The following is a 15000-nucleotide window of genomic DNA, read 5'->3' on the forward strand; positions in this document are numbered from 1 at the left end:
ATTGGCACAGGCACCCCTCACTCCCAAAGTCAGTGTAAGGTGAGCTTTGGGGGCAGAAAGAAACCTTCTTAAAGGAGATGATTAAAAAACTCCACTTGTGTCACCCTTGCATAGCCCTGAGCCTCTTCTCACAGGAGAAAGTTTAAGCCTGTGGGCTTTGGGGGAAAGTTGGCATCTAAATGCACATTCCTGTATCCACGGTCTATGTCCTGTAGGAAACTTATCAAGGACAAGCCCTTTTGCATCCCTCCCTAGCAGTAAGACATGACACTGTCTCTGGAGCCACTTCTCTCAGGGCTCAGAGAGGCTGGTGACACTCAGACCAACCCCTCCCTTGAGGGCACTCCACCGATCCAGGGACTACCCTGCTTTAAGAAGGAGCTTCTTAGGCAACTCACCTATCCCCCCTGACCCCTGCAGAGCAGCACTTGTGCTACCAGGAGCTGCAGGCACAGATCTGGTGCCTTTTCCAGGCTAATGCTGCCCTGAGCAGCACTGCCCCACCATCGGGTTTCCCAGGCTTGCAACACCTCACCAGTGTCCTGGCTCTTGCCACATCCATCCACACTGTCCCCTCTCCTCACACATATTCCCTGTTCCCCAAGAGCAGTGAGCTGCTGTGTGGAACCATCTTAGCACTGCAAGTTGGTGTGGCAGCATATCAAGCAGGAGGCTTTGGCTTCTACACAGGAATTGGAGGCAGGTTTTGGAGTAAGTTGCTACACTTTTTGGCGCGAAAGCCACGGCAGCATATGGCCCAATGTTCTCAGTTTAAGTCTGACACTTAACATTATTTAACAGTTTCTGTGTTAGGTGCTTTATAAGGTAAAGGAAATTAACAATTTTCAGCTAATTAGATCACTCAATTGGCTGAACATCCTGGACACCTCTTAGAAAAAAAACAGGTTGGCTCAGGCAATGGAAAGGCTAATTCCTCTTCCATTATCACTTATGAGGAGAGGGAAATAGTTGGAAAGGAGATGCTTTTATTTTAAAAACACAAAGGAAAAATACCTCAACTATTGGATTCTCTAGTATACACACTCTTCTCCCAACCAGCACCTTTCTAGAATGCAGGATGTCATTTTACCCACCACTACATGTGTCCCAATCCCCCTGGCTACAGCAGCAGTTCTCTGGTGGCACCACAGTGTTCATTTTTTGCCTTCAAGTTTCCTCTCACAACTCCTGTTGTACAAATCTCTTAAGAAATAGATTTTTTTGGAAAGAGAAAAAAATGGATAAGAAACTGGGTGGCTGTTTAGGAAAGTCTTTTTCCCCACAGTGCCACACAAAGAGAAGGCCACTCTTTTGGGACAGCCCTAGTATTGGAAAAGAAAAACCATTTGTCCAAGTCCGGCTCAAAAAAGAAAAATTAGGCAAACAACAGAGATTGCTTATTGCATTTACTGTTGCAGTGTAGTTTTTTTAAACTATTTTTAAAAAGCTGGGGAATTATTTAAGGATGTATTTTAAAAGTGTTTGTTTAAAATAATGCTGAGATCCCCTATCCCAAGAGGAGAGTTTGGAGCACTAGTAATCTACTGCTGGCTTATTGTTATCTCCTCCACCAAGCTCACAAAGAGGAGAGAGAATGGGCATGGCTCTTACAAGGAAAAAACCTGACAGTGGGGCTGCTGAGATGCCTGATAATATCGGGGAAGTGAAAGTGGTAGTGCAGTGAAAATGGATACTGCATGATACATTAGATTTAATCACTTGCATTTCAATTAAGCTTTTCCACAAATAAAGACTGGGAAGTACTCTGCAGGCTCCCCGCGCGGCTGGAGCACCGAGCACCGCTGGCGGCTGAGCGCAAACTGCGCTGCCGCAGCTCGCTGGGGCTCACAGCCCTGCTGCCTCCCGGGGTGCTCCCTGGTGGTACCCATCTCCCCACCTCCCCACCTCCCCGTCCTGCCCCACGCACAGCACCGCACCCTGTGGGATCCCTATCCCGGAACTGCTGCGCCCACGGTGCAGGGGATGAGCCGCTCCATCACGGAAACAGAGCAACTCTGGCATGCCAACACCACGGCTTCAACGTGCTCATTTCCACCACAAAACTTGGTAAGACTCGGGAGTAGAGCAGGGTAAGACAAAATAGCAAGGACTTAGCATTTCCAATTTGTTTAGACTTTTTGCACCTTGAAATTCAGTTCTCCCCTTCTCCATATCCAGAAATCAACAACAGCGTTTTACTGGGAAGATTATTAAATTTCCTCTTCTGCCTTACTGATGAATTAGAACTGCATGAGATGTAGAGGCTTCTAATGGAAACTCTGATTGCCCTTAACTTGCTGCATTGCCAGTGGCAGTGCCATAGAATGGAAAAATCACTAAGGCTCCTACAGCTTGTGCTAGCTGGGCATTTAGTGTGTGTTGGGAAATGTAAGAAAGAACCACTGGAGGGGTTACTGTCACACTCCAGAAGCTATCTTATACAAAAACTGAAGAAAAAATAAAACTCTCACACACAAGAATAGTCTAACTTTAACTCAGTCCATTGTGGTGAAATGCAATCTACTACAAGAGGCTGCCTACAATGCCAAGCAGCATATTATGTACCCTGCTGCCAAATTCTGGCAGGTACCACATACAGGCGCCCACAAAAAACCTGTCCAGAAAAGTGAGTACAGGGATGACCACCTAATTCAGGCTCAGCAGAGAGGTTATTGCATACTCTCCTGGACACATCAGCCAGATAGAAATGTGATGTGTTACTCAGAAGGGCCAGGAGGCACAGCCTGGACTGAGATGAGTAGGTTCTGTCTTGCACCAGCACCAAGTCCTCTGCTTTCATGGTGTAATTCCATGTGTGAAAGATCCAGGCATGCAGAAACTGCTGGTTAGACCATGGATACAGAGGCAAAGTGGCTCACAGAACTTGTACTTTGCAAGGATTTTTTTATGTTCAGTAGAATTTGGCTCCATAGGTGAACCACTAACACTATAGTAGAAGTGATAATTAAAATGATTATGCATCTAGAATACATCACATATATATATAGATATGTACACATAAATGTTGCGACAGTACAGTAACATCGATAATTGGTGTTGCTTGCTCTTGCACACTCTTCCCAGCTCTGTGCATTGCAATCACCTTTGTCTTCTGTGTCTGGCCCTGAAAAGCTCCAACTGTGCCCTCTTCCTCCTCGGTTTGCATGGGCTGGGCTGGGGGGAGTGAGGAGGGAGGTAGGGGAGAAGGATGGGAAGCAGGTGGTGTTTAATCAGTCTGGCAGGAAAGCAGGCTGTCACCAGGGTCCTTTTGGGGGTGTCATGAAGGTGGCAAGCATGCCCTCTGGCAGAGGGTACCTCCTTTCCTCTTTCCAGTGGCAGAGGGTAAGGGCAGGGGAAGGAAATTGTGCGTGGTTATGGGTGAGGAGTGTTGCGAATAAAGCTGTCTCCACCAGCTTATGCTTCCAATGAACAATTCTGAAAAATCTCCTCCCAGTGCAACCATGCTTTTATGAGCATCCAGAGCCCATCATGATGGGATAAACTGCTCCATCTATGCCATCCTGAGGCACGCAGCTGGCCAAACTGGGCTGCGAACACCCTGTTACAAGCTCCACTGCAGGACTTGCTAGGGACCAGTGAGGCTCACAGGCCTGTGAGGCCAGAATACAAAGTCTTACATGCTAATGGGCTGAGCTGCCTCTCATCTGACTCCCATTTATCCCTTGCGGAAGGAAACGGTGCGACTCCAGACAGCAGTGGATTAGATAACCTCGAGGCTGGGCCTCATCTGATGGAGCCAGCTCTCTCTGCAATTGTGGAAGATAAGCTGCTCCAGCCCCTGCTCCCCCCACCCTGCTGGACATTGATATTTGGCACTTAAAGACCTTTCATTTGCAGTGTTTATTTTCCCCTCTCTCCTCTAAAAACTTTCTGAAGTTGCAGACTACTGCTTTAAATGCATTTATATGTCTATGCCACAGTTCTGCCTAAGTCCCAATTGCAGCAGTCTGTCTGCTTAGCAACAGAGATCATGCCACCCTGGTTTGCTGCTCTCTACAAAGCCTCTCCACTAACTAGAGAAACAAGTTCAAGGCCATCTCTTTGAGCACTCTGGACCACCACCTGGACAGAGCTTCTTCTGACAGCACATTTCCACCAGAGCCTTGAAACAGCCCCCCCACAGAGGGCACACAAAACGAGTCAGAGCCCGCCCATGTACCTTCCCCCTCTGCAGATAAGAAAGTTGAACCTTGCCCCTTCCAGATCTAAAGGGAGAAATCATCTCCAAAACACTGATTACCTTCGGCCAGCCCTTCTGGCTGTCCTTCTATCTCTCGCCCAGCCACACCTACCTATCAGGAAGACTCTCTCTGCACAAAATTCAGCTACACTCTAGTGCTGCAGGTGATGGGCTATGTGCAAGCAAGCAATCCAGTGCTCCAAAGACTGCCTCCCACTTGGACTGAATGGTTTTTCTTCACTTTTGTGCTGTTAATGTTACAACTGCTACAAACGACATCTCCTCCTGCTCTCAGGTTTGCTTTGTCTCATTCAGGTGAAGGACATTGAGTCCTCATGGATTTGTGCAATATCCTGCTGCCACTTCCTCACAACCTCAGTATTTGCCCTTACAGATTTAGGTATGTTTGAAAACAGCATCCCCAGTGCTGCAAGGCCTGCCTGCAAGCAGACCTGAGCTGCTATTGCTCTCTCAGGCCAGGGATATCTGCTCTGAGAAAGGGCAGGACCCCAGAAAGCTGGCCCAGAAACCAGCACGGGTCACAGTGCTGCTAAACCTCTCCCACGGTTTCTGAAGTATTTTGACAGTTTGCTAATTGACATCATGAGAGCCTGACTCTTGTCCATTTTAAAACACATTGAATGTATCAAGGAAACAGTGTTCTGCATGAAGGTGACCTATTCAAAGTCCTATAGGATGGGCAATCCTATTTGTAAGGCTTCTGTTAAAGTCAGTCACACAGCCCTGACCCTGCACTGTGAGACAGCATTGGCTGGGATCTCCTCTTTTGGCAAGCGTGCCTCACAAAAATAAAAACAACACCCACCCTCCACCTCACATCCATGAACATGATGGCTCTGTGACTCTAAATTCAGTGCTGCATTTAATGTGTAGTTTAAAAAATTAAATGAAACTTTTTTCCAATTAGCATTTAAAATATATTCACACACTTGACTGTATAGTAACACAACAAAAGACAGCTCTTCAGCTGGCATATATTAATTAGCTGCAATGATTGCTGGAGCTGATTTACACCAGACATTGAGAATCCAGCCCAGAATTTAGTTCCGTGTCATGAAGAAAAAGCATGGGGTGGGTGGGAAACAGAGGGAAAAATCTTACAAAGCTAGTAAGCTAACCTACTATTTCACATCTCTCTGGTATGACATTTATATAGTACAGCTTAGATAAAGTTCAGAAGATCAAATATTTTCCTCAATTTTCACAGTACAAAATGTTCTATGACCTTCTAATGTGACACATTAAAACAGATACAAGAAATTTCAGCTGATCAGGTCTCAAGAACACCCTCCACCTTCATTAGACAGTGCTGCTCCTTCAAAAGTTCTGAGTGAGAAATTTAGCTATGTTATCTAAAAGAAATGAAGAAAGTCTGGAAAAACTTGCATGTTACCCATTACCACAACTAGGATTTATAAAATGGTAAGATTTATTTTCTTTTTTTTTCCTTTTTTTTTTTCACCAGGTTTTAAAATTGCCTAACGAATTCCTGCTAGCTACAGAATGAAAGAAAAAGCATTTCACCTTGTAAGGGATAAGACTCTAAACGAGTGAGGGATGACATGGGTTAAAATTCACCTTGCTTCTCACTCCTCATCCACGATGGGATTTTGGAGAACGACGGACATCTGGAAATCGGTTTTACACAGAAAAATAGAAAACAGGGAAGAACTAGGAAGATGAATAAAGGCTCATCACAGACACAAAAGACCAGAGGAAAAAGAAGCTTGGATTTGGGTATTCTTGTCTGGCAAGGAGGCAGGCAGTAAGGCTAATGAAGCATTTGCGATATGGGACGTATGCCAGCGTAACAAAGAAGATGTGCATCAGCTCTGCAGATGTGCCAAAGCCCCCAGAGCAAAATAATGACATAATCACCATCAGTGTCACAGACCAGACTGTACACAAGGTGACATGGGAGAGAATAAATAAGGGTCTTTAGAGGCCTGTAGTACACACACGGGAAGGAATAGCCATTCCTCACAACTGCCACAAGAGAGTGGCGAGATGTTTGGTATAATGTGTGCAGCCAGAAAAAGAAATCTTGAATTGTGCAAGGCTAACACACTATAAATTGGTGCTTTTCTCGATCTCCAGTTGACGTTTCAATTCCCAGTACCCCTTGTTGAATGCTAAATGAAATGGCACTAGGAGTCAGAAGAGTTTGCCAAGTTTTGTTTTGTTTCTGTGGGTTCCTTTTATTTTTCCTTTTCTTTTTCAGGGGGTGAAGGGGAATTTTTTTTTTGTTTTGTTTGAGAAGAGGAGGGGGCAATAAAGATGAGTACAGGTAAATAATTGTGAAAGAAGCAAAACTAAAAAAACAAATACCCCCAAAAACCCCACAGCACACCATCACTACATGCACACATGAACAGAAACCCTACACCATTCAGCTGGAACAATCCTAGGATTCCCTCAAAGCAAAGCTAGAAACAAATGAGGATGGGGTTCTATTTGTTTGTTTTTTGGTTTGGTTTTTTTTTTCTGCAGGGACAGCAGTGATGATTTTGCCTTCTGGTTTACAGCTATCCTTGAACTAAACCAGAAGAAACCCAGCTAAAATATTTTTCCATGCTAAAAGACAAGATTACTATTTTATTGATCAGTAATAAAACACCGCTTAGGGTAATTTAGTACTTAACATGTTATTTGCGGTGGGGAGTAATCTGAAAAGCTCTGAGTAGCCTTAAATCATTTCACAACAGTTCTTCCTGCATAAAAGCAAGTGTTTGCCTTTGTACAGCTCTGTGATTTTGTGGTATATATATTTTTTTACAGAAATCTGTCAATTTTTAAAGGGAACATCCGTTTGATAAAGTAGAACAACGCTGCTAGTAGTGTTGCCACAGGCCAAAGTGGGGAAATTGTGAAAGGGCAGGAGATAGGCTGAAGGTGCCAACAGGACTCTCACAGAAGGAACATTCAAGTACATAATTGTTTGCAGGATCTGGACCTACAAGAGGAGCTCAGAAGAACAAAGCACTTGGCTTCACCAATGTCCCTTTTCATTGCTTCTAATGAAAGATTCATAAGAATAACTTTAATTTTTTATGATCTTTTTTTGCATTACTGTATTAGCTGCATCTACTCTCTATGCAATTTCTTCTTAAATACAGAAAACCTGTTTCAAAATGCCAGACATAATAACTTAATCAGTACAATAATTGATCTTGATTGTTATGCAGCCTTTCTTAACAGTCAGGAAGTGAGACGGAGCCCAGAAAATGTTTTATATGATTATTTCTTCCCATTGCAAAGTGATGTATTTGTGAAGAATGCAGGTGAAGGTCCACAGTGGAGTTCTTTTTTTTCCTTTTTTTTTCCTGTTTTTTTCTTTTTTTTTTTTCTTAAAAAAAAAATTAAAACCCCCCTAATTTGCTAGTTAAACTGTTCAGTGGAAGAATGATTGTATTTGTCCTTTTTGGCTTCGCCCAATTAATTGGAGCAGTAACATAGTGATTGTTAATAAACAGCTCTAATTTGACTGTACTTCTTGCCTATCTACTAACCCCACCATATCTTTGTTTAGCATATCATCAGGGAAAACAAGGAAGCATGTATATAATTTTGTTCTGTTGTATATGAAGTTTAATAATTATGCCACAGTGGATTCTAAATTAATCACAGAAGGCACAACAATATTAATAATCTGTTTAGCAAACGCCAGTGTCTTTGCACTTTGATGTTAGGAGCAGAGACAGTACGAACTGTGGTAGTTTTTTAAATTGGGTGAATGTTTGTTTCTTTTTCAGCTTATATCAATGTTTTCTTTTATGCTTTTTCTACTGTGCACCTTGTTTCCCTCTAAGAAAAAAAACCAACAAACCACAAACCAAAACCACGGAAAAACTCAACAAACAAGGCTCTGCTTATTTGGGTGAGTTTGGATCAAAGCTGACAGATCGAATTTTTCATTTATTTAACGAAGTTTCATTGCAGCCATTCTTCATAATTACAGCAGTGTTTTAATTTTTTTCCTTACCTTGAATAGGAGAGAAGGGGTTCTGAGAAAGTTTTTAATTAGCTAAATAGGTCTGTGTAATCTAGATGAAATAAACACGCCCGTTTGAAAGGGTTGTTAGAACTTTTCCAGCCATTTAATCCATAGATGGCTGAACACAATGATACCTTCCACAGAAAGCTACAGCCACCACCAGCAGCTGTTAGAAGAGAGCTTGCTCCCTGCTCCTATTGATAACCCTTTGTGGAATGAAGAAAAAGAGCTGAGGGAAGGAGAACTGAATGTCAGACAATAGACATCGCTACACACACTGTCTCTGAACTTTCCTCATCTCTGAAGGACAATTAATTATGAAGGCCTTTGGGGTAGGTCGAAGCAAGGGAAAACCTACTGCTGGCCCAGCACTCCAGCCGCTATCTCTGTGTTTGTTAAATGGTTGTGCCTGTTGGGGAACCAGAGTGGCAGCCACCAAAATAGCCAATAGATCATTTAGGAAAAAAGAGCAAAAGATTTTTTTATGTGTGTCTGTCCTTGTATAATTCTATTCTCACTGTGAAATCATCCATACACAAAACACAAGGACAATTTTTTTTTTTTTAGAAGAACCACAGGGTAGGTTACAGTCAGAAACGGCCTCTCAGTGGTGTGTTAAAAAGGATGGTCTTTTCACCAAATCATTTCACAGAGGCAAAACAGACAAACACAAAGAGTTGAGACTTTTTCTCCTACATTAAATAGAGTAACTGATAAGGTCAGACATATGATACCTAAAGACATGAATCTGTGAACTCTTGAAGTCAAAGGACTTCTCTGTGCAAAGGAACAATCTTTCAAAGGAAATAGATCATAGAACTCCACTGAATCCCCTTTAAACTTTATGAAGCAGGAGGAGAAAAAGCTCTAAGTAGGGAAGCTTGACAGAAGAGCCTTGAACTATTTTCTGAAGGAAAGATGAGACCCTCCCTAGGCTGCCACAAAACATCTTTTTTTTTCTAAAGGCTCTTCTGAACTTTGATATGTGCCAAGACACCGCTATTGAAAGCTGTATAATTATGTGCTATAGCCACTGTAGAAAATGCTTTGTTCACCACAACAAAGAACAATAAGCAAAGTAAAGTGACATTACACTGTATCTTTTTCTTTAAGAATGTTGAGAAAGGTCACGGTACGTTATAACTAATAAAGCTGTTGAGTAAGGAAGTTTAAAGTTGGGCTTGCTGTGCTTAAATGCAACCCAATGACAAAAAGGCAGAGGGAACTAAAATTGTAATGACATTAAAAAATAGATCATATATCAACATGCCAACTTCATTATACAAACACCTTGATTCCAAAGGACACAAACAGCAGACCCGGGAGTAGTGCTGCAATAGTATTCCTCTCACAACTCTCTCCCTAATAGCTTCCAACTACGGTCTGCAGTTCAACTAACTGCAAAAACTGATTAATAAGCATTAATTGATACATGCCACGCACGGACCTTCTATTGCAAGCTGTGGATTTTGTTACTTGATTAAAAACCAGGTTCATGTCCTGTGCAGTTTCAAGGAAAGCTCTGCTGTTTCACAAGGGAGCCTCTTCAAAATTAGAAGGGAAAAAAAGAAAAAAAAAAAAAAAAAGGAAAAAGGCCAGAGGGCATCAATTAAGTTCCCTGAAACCAAGATTTTTAAGTGAAAAAGAAATACCATCTGGCCACCTATGTTTCAGTTTTCCTTCAGAGGACTCAGGACAGTTACATTTGTTATTCTCAAATTGCCAGAGCAGCTTTACTCCCCTTGCTGCAGATCAGCAGACAGCAGCCTTCCGACTCGGTCTTAAAGAGTGCAGAGAATGATGTTGAAACACTACAACAATAAAGCCCTTGAAGGAGGAAGTGTACAGCTGAGGGAGAAATGTGAGGAGTGGAATACTGAAACAAACAACTGTCCCATTGGGCTGTGCTCACTGCTGGTACCACCAGAAGCGTGGAGAGTGCCACGGCAGGGCAGTTTGCACGGAAAGAGTAACCTTTGGGATGCAAGTTAGCAGGTTACAGACTTAATTTCACTTCTCTTGAGGCCACTCTGCACAGCTCCAGAGTATTAGGGTGGTTATAAACAGTACTTTACAGTGCCTAACTGCTGCAAAACCACTCAAAAGTGGCCTTAGTTTAAATGAGAAGCAGGTTTGAGGACTTTAATTCTCCTTTTGATGAACACCAATTCAGTTCAAGATGAATCCTGCAGATGAAACCGGGGAAGAATACAGGTTCCTAAAATAGGCATGTGAGTGGCCAGCAGCTTTTATAATTTAGGATGTCTTAATTTTTGGATGCAGTGCTGGGCACACTTCATTTTCAGGGAATGGACTGTTGAGGACCTCCTGACAAAGTGACTCTTATTGAGCATCCCAAAATGAAATTGACCTAAAATCATCATCACTTCGGAAAATGTTGGCAGCCTGCGTTCCTCGCAAGGGCTTGTAGGCCGCTTACGTGACTGTGTTATTACTTAGATTTTATAGGTGGTATTTGACTCGTTTTACATCATCCCATTGATTTTTATGGGACTAACTCAGAGTGCCTTAAGTTAAACACTGTGCTAAGACCTGAGTACAACTGGTCTTAATTAGGTTTTTCCCACTAGTATGGTTTTCCCCTGCCAAAAGAAGGGCAAACTCCTTAAAAACGGTTTTCTCCCCCTTGGAAGCGACACGTGCCGTAACTAGCGCCGTGAAACGAGGCGATCCTCGTGTGGAGCCCCGCCGCACCAAAACTGCAGACAGTGTGTTTGTGCAAATAGCACAGCTTGGCAGGCGCCTCACTATTGTGATCCATCTCAATAACTACATCTGCAGAATCGGGCAAGTTCCCGAGAGGCAGCGGGCGGGCTGAGCTCCGGAGCATGGCGCATGCGGGGCTTGCTTTGCTTCACCCACCCCGCAGAGGAGCGGGGCAGGCAGGGGGCACAGAGTGGAACTGCCACCACAGAGACACCCTGACACGTCAGAACTAAGGCTGAGTTGTTAAATGCCCACCAGGAGAAGGAATGGGCACTGTGCAGAGAGGCGTTAATACGTGGAGAGTGATGGTAACTGCAAAAAAATGCCAGGGAACAGGGATGACTGAGAAGGAGTGGGAGACAAAGCAAGGCTAAAATTCAGGCATTGTCCCCAGGCCAGTTTCTTTTGGTTGTTTTAAATACAGAAATCTGAAAATAACCCCTCTGTTTATGTTTTTTAACTTATGTTAAACTAATTTTTTTCAACTCATGTTTTTCAACCATATTTCTATTTTAACTCAAAGCATGGTATCGCCCTGCTTTTCAATCATCCTGCCAGAGTCACAACTGTGAGCTCTGATGACCTGTGCTAGGGCAGATTCTGAAAGAGAGTTACAAAATTATTTAATTTTTATTTTCCTTACTTTTTCCTGTAATACATAACAACATACCTGACTCTAATTATTGCAGCTGGCATTCAAAAGCCTATGGCAACACCACAGATGAGACAGATATCAAGTGGCACAGCAAGCTGTGCTCTTTTTCTGACCAGCTTGAGCTGGGACACTGACATTTGTGGCTTTCATTCACCAGGACAACCCACCTTCTTTCTCCCTGCAGGAATGGCCCCAGATTAAAGAAGCACCTTCACCTGCCACAAAAAAAAATCCCAAACTGTTTTTTCTTTTTTTTTTTTCCCTTTCAAAACTCAGTCCCTCATTGCTCTGTTCAGCTCAGCACATGTTTCTCCAGCTAACCCTACTGCAAGAGAGAAAAATGTGGAACTGGTTACACACGTGCACACACAAAACAGGCAAAGTTGCACTGCATGGAAGGAGGCCTTGGATCTGTCTCTGGCTCACAGCCACAAGGGTACAATGGCAAAGCTAAAAATGATAGGACATGTGGTTTGTTAAACATCTTATTTGACTTTGCTACAAGCTGTCAGCGGCAATGCCCAGGGAAAGGAACACAGTATCACAAATTCTTGAGCAAATCAATGGCACAGCCTGGTATGAACCAAACACACATTCTAACTTTAGAATTTTTTCCTAATAGTCAGTTTAGGCCGATACACATGAAGTATATGCATGAATGTGACCCAAGAATAGACAAACGGAAGGGTTTAGGAATGACAGTGTAGGTGATTTAAGAGAAATAGCATATCAGACTAATCAGAAGATCAGCAAAGCATCATTGAAGTATGAGAGGAAGGAACTTTGATGATGCTAAATATGGCAAATGCTCAGTTTGCTAAATCCTTTTGGATCCAATTTCAACATTACAGTACTTGTCATTTTTGCTTTCCAGCTCATGGGGGAGGGGATTGGCATTTATCAGGAAAAGTTACATTGTCTACATTAAACACTGCACCACACAGCTTAATGTTCTTATAACTGCTGGATCCTCAGCGAAACCAAGACCTGGTCTCTAGGAAATTCTCATTATAGTACATAACACAAGGAAGACTAAATAATTGAATTTGCAATCTCCATTTATAATATCTCTTTCCCTCAACGATGGAGAACAAACCAAGGGGCTCATTTCCAACCCACTGTAGGACCCTTGGCTGAGGAGACTGCCATCACTAGCGGTACTAAACATGAGATTTATGTTTTCTTACCTACTTGAAAACACATATATACACTCCCCACAATTCTTCACTGGAGTAATCCACTTACATTAACACTGGCACTAACACTTTGAAAATGAGTAGTGAGTGTCTGAAACCATCAAGTGCATGAGAACTTCTGAGTGCAAGGAACATTTCAACCTATGTTCTATTAACAGAAAAATGTTAGTAAGGAAAAACTTGAGGGAATCTAAGCACAAGGAAAAAGTTGGTCACACTTGGTGTATTTCCTTTTCTGCTCCTATATTTAGTGACTGTGGCTTGGCATCAGGGCAGACCTACATCCCGGGAGTGGCAGTCTCCTGTCTTGTGCCTGCTTGAGGTCCTAGTAGGGTCAGAGCCCTTGGGAGTGCCTGGGAGGTCATGGCACACCAAAAACAGTATAGATGTTGCCATCACCCACCATGAATGGCAAAGCCTTTGAGGAACATCCTCTTCCCCCTCTTGTTTCATCTGCCCCTTCCACGCAACCATCCTTGCAGAAAACTCTGCCAGCCCAGAAGAGGGGGAAACAACCAAGAAAGACAACAAAGCCTTTGCTTATTAGACTTTTTGCATCATCTGAACTTATGTGCTATGAGAACAAGTCCTGCTAAAAATCCATCAGAAGGATTTTACGCAGGAAATCACCCTCCTCATGCTGAAAAATCACTTTGTGCAGGAGGGGGATCATGAGGCTACTTGACCCTGAGGGAATGGTGCAGACAAAAAAAAATTAATAATTAGTACCACCATTGCTTTCTTACTCCACCAAGAGATGGGATTACTCAAGCCTCCCCCACATGCACACCCTGTTCAAATGCATCATTACATCTGACTACCTGAACAATGCAAACTGCCGTCCTCAGCAGGGAGAAACACTCTCCCGTGGTATCACCGAGGGTCAGCATGTTAATGATAACAATGGTCTGCTGAGCTACCAGGCTGGCCTGTAAACAGGAATCTTAATCAAAGCCACAAACCTGTTACAGCAGAAAACAGAGCATTTACTTCAAGTACTCATTTTATCCTGCAGTTGGACAAAGCAAATGCATTTCAGTTCTGTAAATCAAATGAAGAAAAGCAGTGTTTGATCATACAATTAGGGAGCTTTAGAAGAGCCGTGAGGTGGCTTCTTTTATTACTGTCCCTCCTAAAGGAAACTTCAAAAAGTCGAAACTAAGAAACTTATTAAAAAAATAGTGAAAACTTTTCTCTCTTGTCAGGTCCTAGTGAGGCATAAGTTTCCAGCTACCAGGGCTAAAAGGATTAATTAGCATCATTCAGGGATGTGGAAAGCCAAGATTCCACTGGTCACAGCCATATCAAAAAGGTACATTATTTTAAAGGCAGCCTGGACCTCGAAGCAACTCACACACACAGAGAAACAAAGATCAGTGCCTACCTCAAAATCATTTGCTTTATTGTAGTGCATGTTCAGGGCCCTGTACAGCTCACAGTCTCTGGTTATAGACAGCTCCTCAGTGCTCGTGACCCCGTCGTTGATGGCTTGCCGTGCATACTTCTCCATCTGAATGTAGTAAAACTCACGGAAATTGCTAAACCACTTGATGAGCTGAGAGGTAATGCATCTGTTGAACTGTTAAATTTAAACAGTAAGAAGGATAAGAGCACTGACATTCCTCCCCCCAGCCCCATTTCTTTCAAAAAGCATTCTTTCCTCCCCTTCCCCACCACCTTTTAAACCCATGTCTCTGTGCTTTTGCTGGGGGCGGGGGTGTGGGGGAAGCAGCTGGCAAATTCTGTTAGTGTATCAGATGAGGGGAAAATGTATATGGACCAAAAATTCCAGGACAAGTAACTGAAGGGTAACGACACTGCATCCAACAATTGTCAAGATATTTAAAGAAGTCTAGATTTTTTTTACTGTTACACCTTCCTCCTCCCCAGCCTGCTGTGCTCTCATAATTAAAAAATGTGGAATGCCTTATGGGATGCATAAGGAATAGCTATTTTGATGCGTAGGTGTCACAACCAGCACAGTGGACTTTGCTATATTTAATTGGCCGGCCCCTTTACACCTTACGCTGACTTAGTGATTTTTACATCAGCTGCTGAGTAAACTAGAGGAACGTGACCTTTTTCTTTCTTTCTGCTCATTTTTTGCAGGCGTTGCAGTTACATGTGCTCCTGTAGCTATACTATTCCTCTGTTGTGCCATAAATACTCTGTGTTTTGAAGCGACCATTAAAATGCCTTTCCTTCC

At 42.9% G+C, this 15000-nt stretch overlaps 1 protein-coding gene across 5 annotated transcripts in view; it reads right to left on the bottom strand.

Moving 5' to 3' along the window:
* Nucleotides 1-15000, bottom strand: part of PROX1 (prospero homeobox 1) — a 49735-nt gene that overhangs the window by 13791 nt on the left and 20944 nt on the right. For all 5 annotated transcript variants that reach the window (XM_066546431.1, XM_066546435.1, XM_066546430.1 and 2 more), the window contains one exon: nt 14179-14373. In XM_066546431.1, the coding sequence (XP_066402528.1) occupies nt 14179-14373 (195 nt within the window). The remainder of the gene's footprint in view (nt 1-14178; nt 14374-15000) is intronic.

This window comes from Molothrus aeneus, chromosome 3 (genome assembly GCF_037042795.1).
Source record: "Molothrus aeneus isolate 106 chromosome 3, BPBGC_Maene_1.0, whole genome shotgun sequence".
Classification (NCBI taxonomy): domain Eukaryota; kingdom Metazoa; phylum Chordata; class Aves; order Passeriformes; family Icteridae; genus Molothrus; species Molothrus aeneus.